This window comes from Dicentrarchus labrax, unplaced genomic scaffold (genome assembly GCF_905237075.1).
Source record: "Dicentrarchus labrax unplaced genomic scaffold, dlabrax2021, whole genome shotgun sequence".
In the NCBI taxonomy this organism is placed as follows: domain Eukaryota; kingdom Metazoa; phylum Chordata; class Actinopteri; family Moronidae; genus Dicentrarchus; species Dicentrarchus labrax.
Window position 1 is genome coordinate 7443187 of NW_026136703.1, and position 10592 is coordinate 7453778.

At 40.2% G+C, this 10592-nt stretch overlaps 1 protein-coding gene across 1 annotated transcript; it reads right to left on the bottom strand.

Annotated features, from left to right (window-relative positions):
* Window positions 1–2416: 2416 nt before the first annotated feature.
* Window positions 2417–8089, bottom strand: LOC127357672 (semaphorin-4E-like). The gene is made up of 15 exons (XM_051390021.1): window positions 7952–8089; window positions 7736–7829; window positions 7290–7435; window positions 6747–6809; window positions 6553–6648; window positions 6183–6282; window positions 5899–6009; window positions 5557–5705; window positions 5250–5425; window positions 4286–4436; window positions 3936–4158; window positions 3736–3854; window positions 3432–3598; window positions 3258–3307; window positions 2417–3121 (listed from the first exon to the last, which is right to left on the bottom strand). The coding sequence occupies exons 2-15, from the start codon at window positions 7824–7826 to the stop codon at window positions 2745–2747; spliced, it is 2019 nt and encodes a 672-aa protein (XP_051245981.1). The 5' UTR covers window positions 7827–7829; window positions 7952–8089; the 3' UTR covers window positions 2417–2744.
* Between the last annotated feature and the right edge of the window lie 2503 nt (window positions 8090–10592).

The window sequence follows — 10592 nt, forward strand, 5'->3', positions numbered from 1 at the left end:
TCCTTCTCTTGATGCTTCTTTTTTTCCAGTTTTCAACATCCCCTTTTTTTCTTGTTCATCTATCACAGGCTCTTCTTCTCTCTCTCTCTCTCTCTCTCTCTCTCTCTCTCTCTCTCTCTCTCTCTCTCTCTCTTGCCCTTTATGTGTAACTTTGACGTGTCAGTTGACTTTCCACAAAATGCTCCCAAAGGAAAGAACAGCTATTCCAGTCACACCTCTGATTTAGAGACATTGAGAGAAAGTGAACGAAGACAATGAGGGGCACAGGGAAAAAAAGAAAGAAAGGGAAAAGGACTAAGTGGGGAAGAGAAAGACGCAGGGGAGGAGAGTAAAGAGAGAGTCAGAAAATTGAGAACCAGCACACAGTAAGAAAGCAGATTCATTCCCCTGAGAACTAATTATACCATTACCACAGAGCTCAGTTCAAGGCCACTTTTTAAAAAAACTATTGTTGTGTCTCTTTTCTTTTACACTTGCTGACAAAACACACAGAGCTTCTCCACATACATCCCATGCTGCCATATAGTGTGACACCCGACTCTTAAAGGCTCTTAGAAGCAACAACAGCATTCATGGAAATTAGGTTTTATTGTGAGCACATCTTCCTATATATGTGTGTGTGTGTGCAGCCGTATGTTTCTGTGTTGTGGTATGTTAGCTGACAGTGTGCACATATCAGTGCGTGAAAACCATGACTTCCACTCATGTGGAGTAATGCACAACACCTGTATTGCAAGTGAAGTGGGTAGCCTATCTACTACCCGCTGGTTAGTCAACTCACTAATGATTGAACAGAGAATAGTTTTAAAACTGTAGAAAATGTAATCCTCCATCCAGGCTGGAAATGTTCTGTAGTTTCCAGAGTAGGGTTAGGGTACATGTTGTTACAGGTCACCTGTCCACTAGGTGCCCTCAGTGTGCCTCTCAAGCTCCACTCATCTCATCAGCTCTTCTGGTCTCTTGTGCTTCCCCAGTGGCTTCATACTGTCCCTAATTAAGTTCAGATTGGGTGGTGATGAACTGAAATAGATTTTTTTCCCCATTATTTAATATGTTACAGAGTAGACACTTACTTACATCTCCTGATGTTTTCATGTTATGCCTGCTATCAGTTGAGCAGCAGCAGGTATATGGTGGGTAGGTCAGTGTAACAAATGAATGCTTAAAGTTTAAATTGCAGGGATTGGGTTGCCTCAAAAAATGTATTATTGACACACCTGCTCCCCGATAAACTGGACATGTGAACTCAATAATGTGCTGATAGGTGATAGGATGAGGTGGTTTCTCCTCTCCCATAAAACCAGTGAGCACGAGTCGCTTGAAAGGAATGATAATCACTTCTCGACTTGCTGTTCAAGAGAGCGCTCCCCTTTGTGTTTACAGAGTAAACACAGAAATGAAAGTAGAAGAAGATATTGACCTTTAAGTTTAGATAAAGAAGAGACAATAGTTTTCTGGGATCTATAAATCTGACTTCCCAAGCAACTTTCTTGCTGCTGCACATATGAGGTCGCACTGTAACCTTATATATACAGTCAATGGCTGTGACCCATTTCAAAAACGTGTTGGACAATGTCAATGGGTGACATTGATACAGGGTATGTGTCACTGAGTCAATGTTAAACTACCAGGTTGCTAATAAAGTACCATCATATAATGTGCTAATAATTGTGGGAGTAAGAAACATGTATTTACTTTCTCTTCAATTGATGGGGAGTGATTGGTGTTGCTGCCACCACCCACTTGCACGTTGTCCCATACAGGGGAGTACAGTCATATACATTGACATGCCATCTGTGGTTGCTGATCATGGATTAGAGACCATTTGCATGTTTTTTTTTCTCAGGCAGACGCCTTGGATGATGAGCTGGAGTCTGTATGCTCAGAGAGAGCTTTGGGGGGTAAACTTTCATCCTTTGTTTCCAGTTTTATACAGTTTGCCCATCTTAACACAAATGGTGAGTGTTGACACTTGGCTGTAATGGATTTATCTTAAATGACTTGCTATTGGCGGTGGTCTGCACATGGGGCTAATAACTGCCATTGCTGATAAGGCTTACATGTTAGAGCAACAGCTTTATGTGTTTTATTTGTTTCAGGTTAGAGACAATGTGAGGACTCTTTACAAGAGGACCTTAGATCTCGAGTATAAAATACATTTGATGAGAAAAGTGAAACTTGAGGTTGAGAATGGGCATGAGCAACAATAAGCTACAATGTATTTTCCTTGTTTCCAGGAACGGGAGGACAAAAGACAAAAGGTCTGTTTGTGTTATATTGGGGCTCTCTCACAGAACTGCCAGTAGGGTGGTCCAGGGTGATGGCGTCCTCAACATCACTGAGCCTGACAATGTTACTGAGCATTTTAAGAGGTTTCTAATGAAGCTGTAAAAATACAATTGAAATTGGTCAAATGTGAGGTAAAAATACAAATCTCTTTATTACACACAGTCAAGGAATGGTAAGAGCTGGACATCTGAGTCAACAGCACAAAATATAACACTTTGCAGAAAATTCCACTTTCCTCTCTATGGCCGTTGAATGCACATAATAAACCATTACACCATACATATTTGGAGGTCAGAGAGAACAACCTTATGTGAGGTTTATACTTTTCTGTTTAACTAACATAACCATATATCCTGGTGTTAGATGTCACATGACCCAAATCCTGTATATTTATTACTATAATATAATGTGTTCCTCCAAGGCCTCTATCTGAATGATCAATCTGAGACATTATTTTAGTTTTTTGCCTTTAGGTGTCTGATCACAAGGCTGCTGAACAATATCAGCAAGCCGGTGGAAACAGCCAAGGTAATCACAGCCGCCCTCAGGTTCCTGACAACAGTGTATACGTCCTGAACCTGGACAAGATACTGGACCACAGTCTTCCGGTGCACTTTACTCTTTACTGTTTCCACTGTCTCACAAGTGTAAAGGCCAGAGTCTGAATAGGATGGTCTGATGATGAGACCCTGGCTGAGAACAGTGTGCCTGGGACCGGGGAGAAGGATGCTGTCCGAGAAGTGCCAGCTGATCGGGAGGTTCGTCTCAGGGGAACATGGGAGGAACTGCGCTACCCCGATGGTGAGGTGGACTACGGTAGGTGTCATTTTCACTGAGGAAGAAATCAAGCACGCACACATTCACAGTTTCTTTCAACGTTTATCTCTTACTACATCCTACACAATGTAGTTCTATGTTAATGTCGAGAGCTGGAGCTGTGTGAGGATATATGTAAACGTGTAGCTTACACTCAGAGATCAGGCACATACTGATGTCTCCATCAGTCAAAGTCTGAATCCTGCAGATAGATAGAACAGATGGAAGATAAATACCTAGGAATCTTGCAAAACAGAATTACTGAAAAATACAGAATTACTTAAGTGAAAAACATGTTTGTGAAAGAAAAAGGATCATAAACTCACATGGACCCAAATAATGTGCCAACAGCGGACGCACACTGGCCTCCGATCTGGTCCCAGCCGCAGTAAGGGTCTCTGGCAAGAAGGCAGTCCTCACATGATGTGTAGCGGCTGCAATCCCTCACATTAACCTGAACAGCAACGTCATTGGCGGCGCTGTACAGCTGGCCCTACAGTTTAGAGTTACGGTATTTGAATTACAACTGTCTAAACATCAAGTAAGACATAAAGCAGGTCTCAACAGAACAGAATATTTTACCACTTTGGATTTTAATTTGGAAAACAACACTAGCGACTTGAGCCTCACAGTTTTGGAGGAGAGCTGGAGGAGGTTGACAGGCTGAGGGGTGTGAAACAGCTGCAGCTCCTCGATGATGCGGCCGTCTTCACCATTAAACCTCACTGCCTTCTGCAGCCAGCCAGAGTCTGAGGGAGACATTCGTCTGTAAACACAACTCATGAGTAATGTGAGTTATTGGTGTACGTCTGCACATGCCAGTCACATACCTGTGCCAATGAGCATGACTTGATGACGTTGTCCATCCAGTGACGTGACTTGGTCCACGACCATTTTGGAAAATCGTGTCCCCGTGCGCACCAACAGAGGCTTGCCAGTTATTGGTGCGACCGCCCCCTTCATCAGAGGGTGGTTCTTCACAAATAGCAGGGTTTTGTCTGAGAGGTCGAGAGAGGTCATCACGCCTTGGGCCCGCAGTTCATCGTTAATGCACTATGAGAACAAGACAGAAACAGATTAAAGATGAGATTTTAGCTGAAACAGTGTCATCTAAATAGTTCTATAATAAGAGCGTTAAAAATTATGCATTTTTTAAAATTGTTCCTGGCTTGATACCTACTGAACCAGGGTGAGGGAATGGCTCCTCTCCTGTGTATGTGTCCCAGCTCCCAGTATGACTCTCAGTCAGAAACCTCCCATTGAACACCTGCGTGATGTCTGACAGCTTGTATGCACAGACAGCAGACTGGCTGCAAGTAGCTGAGGATTCCCTGGGATGATACAAAAACTATTTCCTGTTAACCTTGTGAAGCCTGACACATAAGAAATTTAAAAGCTTATTAAAGTGTTTATTGGATCTTCTTGGATAACAGTAAAGTTATTAGCATATGATATTTTTTTATCATATCATAGTTGATACATCAGAATTGTATGGCAATTTATTGATCATAGTTTAATTTCGTAAAATAAAAATAAATATAAATATAGTCTGAATTGGTCAATTTAACAATTATTAGCAAGTGAGCCATTTCAACATCCAAGTGATCGTCGGGAAAGCAGGTTGCATATATAAAACCCACATAAATACCCCAATTTCCACTTTTATATAGATATTTAAATCTTTAATTATCAGTGTGAATGGCATTGTGGTAAGCATACATTCAGATTGTGCCTTGAAAGGCAATACAATGACTATTGAGGGGTCTGCAGATAAATTACCTTTTATAAATGCTGTATCATATTTGATACATTTTCAACATAATTTTACTATAAAGTAAGGTGTGAAATATTTAGTAATTTAAGTAAGTTTCTTCAATACAGTAAATATTCATCTTGAAATTTTACTTATATGTTTTTTCTTACCATAACTTTTCTAAAACTTAGTAGAGATTTTCCTGCCAAAAAAGCTCTAAAAAGTCCTTTGCAGTCCATAGAGGGCAGAAGATGTGTCAAATTTGATGTGTCTCAGAAACAAATGTATCAAATATGATGTTTGTTAATTTTCATTCCTCCTCTATGCAGCCCAGAACTTTAAATCGTATGTAAGGTACGTAGGTACATAACTGTGGATAAATGCAACGTACGAATTTGAGGTGAATGTGGCGTAGAAGACGCTATCCGTCCAGTTATTCTGGTCTTGGAGAAGGAAAACGTCCTGGACCAGGGATGGTGAGCCAGCATCGCCAAATGGACAGTCCAGACGGGCCTTCAAGAAAGAAGTCCACTTTTTCTGCAGGGTCCTTTTGCCCCCCAAGTCACTCTAAAACATTACACACACACACACACACACACACACACACACACACACACACACACACACACACACACACACTGAGTAACATTATCTTAATTTACACTTACAGCCGTATTGAGCTGATTTTAGGCACATACCTTACACACACGGGCAATCCTTGATACCTGGATGTTGTCATTACGTTCCTCTACAGCATTCTCCGTGAAGAACAAGAATACATTGTCATCTTCACCGCCCTCACTGTTTTTGCTTGCTTCAACAAGGTTTATGGAAATCATGGTTGGCTCTGAAACCAAACCATTAGAAGTAGAAGAGTATAAAGATTTTACAAGGTCTGAAAACAAAACAACTGAAGCGTGTACTTGTTTCCCTTTTCAGAATTCATGAATCTGTCTCATGAAACAGTTCACAGTGACAGAACCTTAAGTTGGATCATTTGATTCCTGTACGAGAAGCCATACAGTATAAGAGCAGCTTACCATTGAACCAGGAGCGTTTCATTTCAGTCTTGAGCGGGTGCAGTCCGTGTCTCTGAAACACCAGCTCTATGCCCAGAAAGTTGGAGGATGCGGCCGAGTACAATGTGTTTCCTGTCAAGAAGAAAGAAACCAGTGGTGTGTCGATGTTGTTGTGAAAACTACAAACCAGGCTTTATTTTTCTTACCCTAAACGTTTTACAGCCAGGCATTTATCTGAGGAGAGCAGCACTGACAAAACAGAAATAAAGCGTTAATAAATGTGTAACTGTAAAACAGTTACTCACCATCCATAAGGGAAGCAAAGCGTTGGTAGGGGTCAAAGGGGACTTTCCCCCGACCCGCCTCTTTCTTTCCCTCTAGGGAGACATTTCCATTTGTGAAAGTCTGTTGAAAGAGATATTAATGTTTGTGAGGCTCAATTAAACCACTAGTTTCTTCTTTTTGGGGGGTAGGTACACTTATTCACTTTCTTGCAGAGAGTTAGAACCCTAATCTTTTTCCCCTTACGGAGTTATAAAAACATTATTCTCTACTCTGTACAACAACATGGCACAGTACTGCTTTTATATCTCTTATTATTTGTTTTATCTGTTTTACATTACATTTACATCAAATGTAATTTACATCTCTGGATACTTAAATAAAGTTACTTACCATGTAGTCACATGCAGGGTTGAAAGCATTTGTCCCACACACTAGCATTTTACCGTCCTCTGTGGTGTGTAGAGTCCGGATGAAGTTATCACATTCCTGTTGTGATCAAAATAATTACAACTTTATTCTGCTGGATGGTTATAAACTACACTAAAAGCTGATAACATTCACTGATAATTCACTGCTCCCTATACCGTAGTGTCCTTGCCCTTCATTTGACAGAGGTCTTTGTCTGCTGAACCCACTGTCCATTCAGCCTGGAAGAAAAGAGAATGAATGATGACCACGGAGATGTTAGGTTTATACTGTCAGTGGAAATATAAAGTATTCTTCTGGTATTAGAAAATAGTTCTGACAGTACAGAACACTAGTTCTTGATACAGAAAGCTGTCCGGTGTGCAGTAGAGAAGCATTCACTGTGCTGCTATAAATGATGCATTTCTCTTTTTCTGTCTGTCTGTCTGTAATGCACTTTTTACATTCTTTATTCACAAGAGCCTTTATTATACTTGTTCTAGGAAGGTGCTATTTGAGTACACTTGACTTACTTGCCTTTGAGGAGCCACTCTGTGAATCTAAGATGCCACATTAGAAATCAGCTTGTTTTTGAGTCATTGTACTCTCAGTAAGAAACCTGCAGCTGTAGATTAGCAGCGTTTATGTTGTATGAATTTGTGCATGTGAGGACTCAATAACTAATGCGCATTCATTGTTCCATTCATCCCAGCCGGTCTTACCTCGCTGGTCTTTCTGGTGATGTCATCCAGGCTGAGGGTGAGCACTCTCCCTCTGGCTCCCACGACAAGCTGGCCGATGTCGTCTCTTATCATCAAAGAGCTCAAACTGCCAAAGCCAGACTCTTTGAACTGTTTCAAGTTCATGTCTAGACCAGGAGCAAAGAACTGGAGGTAACTTTTCAAATCCATTAATATTCTGTCCTGCTGCTGCATGCTGTAATTTGAATTGTTTCAGATTGTGTGTTATTCCAATAGGCCGTGTTCTGTCTGTGTGGATTAATATGTGTATATAGACTCAACATAACAACACCAGACTGCCAGTCCACTGTCTATGTAGTGATTGGTACAGCATATTGTCTAATGATATCATTTCAGCTGTGATGCTCCCTTCAGAGAGCCACCTGCAGTCTCTGTAGTCTAACGTTACATCCAGACTGGCCTCTTACCTTGAAATGAAACAGTCCTGCGGGGATTTGCTGCAAGGCCTCCACTCATGATGATGAGGAGATAAAAGAGAGCAGCAGGAGGTCTCTTCATGTGCTATATAAGTCAGGAAAAACACCAGTTTAGACCAAATTTGGCTTCAATGTGTAAGTAGGTAGAAAGTCCGATAACAGCAATGATTTCTCTATATATGCTCTTTTTTGGCTTTTAATTCTTACCTCTTGCTTGCTGATGTCGTTTTCTGAGGAAAAATAAAGGTGATTTGTTGTAAAGCAGTCGATATTTGTCTTGTTTTCTCGCCTTGTTTATCTCGACATGTGATGCGGATGCACAGCTGTATTCAGTTCAGTAGGGCAGTAACCGCCTGTGGTGTTTCAAATACACAGAATCTGGACCGAACGCGCGCACAGAACTCTCTCACATTCTTTCTGGAATATATCTGACCAATGGGAAGCAGGCAACTGTTTAATATAGCAACAGACAGTTATGAGATAGTATATGAGACGTCCATTCAAATGATATTGATGCATTTCCCTGCAAATGAATTCAGTCCAAAGCTGCAAGTTTCCAAAGCGCTGCGCAAGGATCGAACCACAAACTAAACCCCGCACTTCTGTTCGCTTTTTTTCTGCGCACATGACAGTAAAATAATGAATTCCCTTTACCAAACAAATAACGGAATCACCAAGTCAGCAACATGCATTAGTAATGGTTATTATGGTATTTTTATCGGGACACAATAAAAAAAAAACATATTTCTGCCCTTTCCTTAAAATACTGTAATGACTCTGAGTAGGCTATGTGTACTTTGGATGTACTGTATTTATTAGGTTTTACAAACATTTGTTTCTGTCACAGTTTTTTAGGTCTTTATTATACCCTGAACACCTGACACAAGTCTTAATACATAGTAATGTTAAATAACAATTCAGTGAAATTAACTCGCAATAGCTAAACTAATCAAAACACTGGTAGAATTCTGTATGGTAAAATGGTATAATAGTGTATAATACTTATAAATAAATCAGATTTGTCAGTCATGAGGCCATGAGAGGCTCTTATATTGCTTTAGATACAATAAATAGTTTGTCAAACTATTTACTTGGCCATCAGTAATGTGATGTAATCTGTGGAACCAGCTTCCAGTTGTGGTTCGGGAGGCAGACACCCTCTCCACATTCAAGAGTAGGCTTAAGAAGAAGAAGAAGAAGAAGAAGAAGATATACTTTATTGATCCTCTAGGGGAAATTGTTCTTTTCACTTTTTTTCACTCTTTTTTTTTTTACACACACAAACACACACACACACACACACACACACACACACACACAGGCTGAAATGCACACTTCATGCACTTGTGGACATGCAAAGGGGAGAGAGATGGTGGAGTGAAGGGGCTGCAACGTTACCGGCGCCCGTTGAGCAGGTTTCTTTTGGGGGGGGATAGGTTGCCTTGCTCAAGCAGTGCCAGCAACCCTCCGGTTCCCAAGCCAAGTCCCTACACACTGAGCTACGTTCCTCTTTGATAAAGCTTACAGTTAGGGCTGGATCAGGTGAGTCCTGAACCACCCCTTAGTTTTGCTGCTATAGGCCTAGACTACTGGGGGATTTCCCATGATGCACTGAGCTCCTCTCTTCCTCTCTCTCTCTTTCTGCACTCATTCATGTCCCATTAATGCATGTTACTAACTTCACTTCTTCCCCGGAGTTCTTGTGCTTTCTCGTCTCGCAGGTTCTCATGGATCCTGGTAGAGCCTCCTGCCATGGTCCTGCTTGACTGCCATTGCTTATATCACTGATATTATTGTTTATTATTATTATTATTATTATTATTATTATTATTATTATTACTACTACAGTTACTATTATTACTATAATCACTGCTCATTGTCCCCCATCGTTGTTGTCGTTGTCGTCATCATCTCCTTCATGTTCATCGTCATCAGTCACTACTATTAGTGTAGTTGTTGCTACTGTTGTTGCTGTGCACCTTTGTCTCTGTCTCTGTCCTACTGTCTGTACCTCTCTCTCTCTCTCTCTCTCTCTCTCTCTCTCTCTCTTCTGCCCTTGATCCTGTGCTGTGGAGTCTGCAGGTCTTTTGGTGCCACTGCAACCTGAAACCACTAGAGGGAGCAGCTAAACTGAGCTAAATGAAGCCTGCTGATATAATTGTAATTTAAAATCAAAATCATAATGAGGGCAGTGTTTTTATTATTTTCATTATAAAAGTATATTAAACTTCAATTTAAGATTAAGTCCCACCAGTTTATTTACTGTAGATGTGTATTGTCTGGCAGTGCACAGATCTGATTATAGAAAGAAACTTTCACTATGTGACTCTGAGAGACAAACTTTTTATTAACTTAATATTTATTTTATCGTGGGATCTATGGTGAAAACTGAAGGGGTTCCATTTCTTAGTATAACAATGTGAGAGTTAGTGTGTGATTTTACTTCTTTTACACCCAATTGAGAATTTGCAAAGACATATAAATAAAAAGGGAAATTGCCTTGTCCAGCAATATGGTATAACCTGAACATTTGTTGTAAAATTTTTCAATGTTGCTAAAATCTAGCAGTTTGTCTTGAGTCCAGTAAAGTTTAGTCATTTGGATTAGGCTTTAATTTGACCTAAATATTAGTAGATACAGTATCTTCCTATACGTTTGCATGGCATTATCTATGTTTAATGGTGTGTTAAAATTTCAGTTGGATTTCAAGCATGGTAATGTATTATTAATGAGAATTTCAAGACATGTTTTTACAGTGTGTGATGCCCTTTAATAATTAATTCTAATAATTCATACATGTATTATTAATTAACAGTATTTACAGCTTTTTTCATTTTAAGTAGATTTA

Coding starts and splice junctions, on each gene's coding strand:
- LOC127357672 (XM_051390021.1), bottom strand. CDS start 7,826: ATGAAGAGACCTCCTGCTGCTCTCTTTTATCTCCTCATCATCATGAGT. Junction 6,010..6,182: donor CTTTGCTTCCCTTATGGATG/GTGAGTAACTGT, acceptor TCTTCTTGACAG/GAAACACATTGTACTCGGCC. Junction 3,599..3,735: donor TCCAGCTCTCCTCCAAAACT/GTGAGGCTCAAG, acceptor TCTAAACTGTAG/GGCCAGCTGTACAGCGCCGC.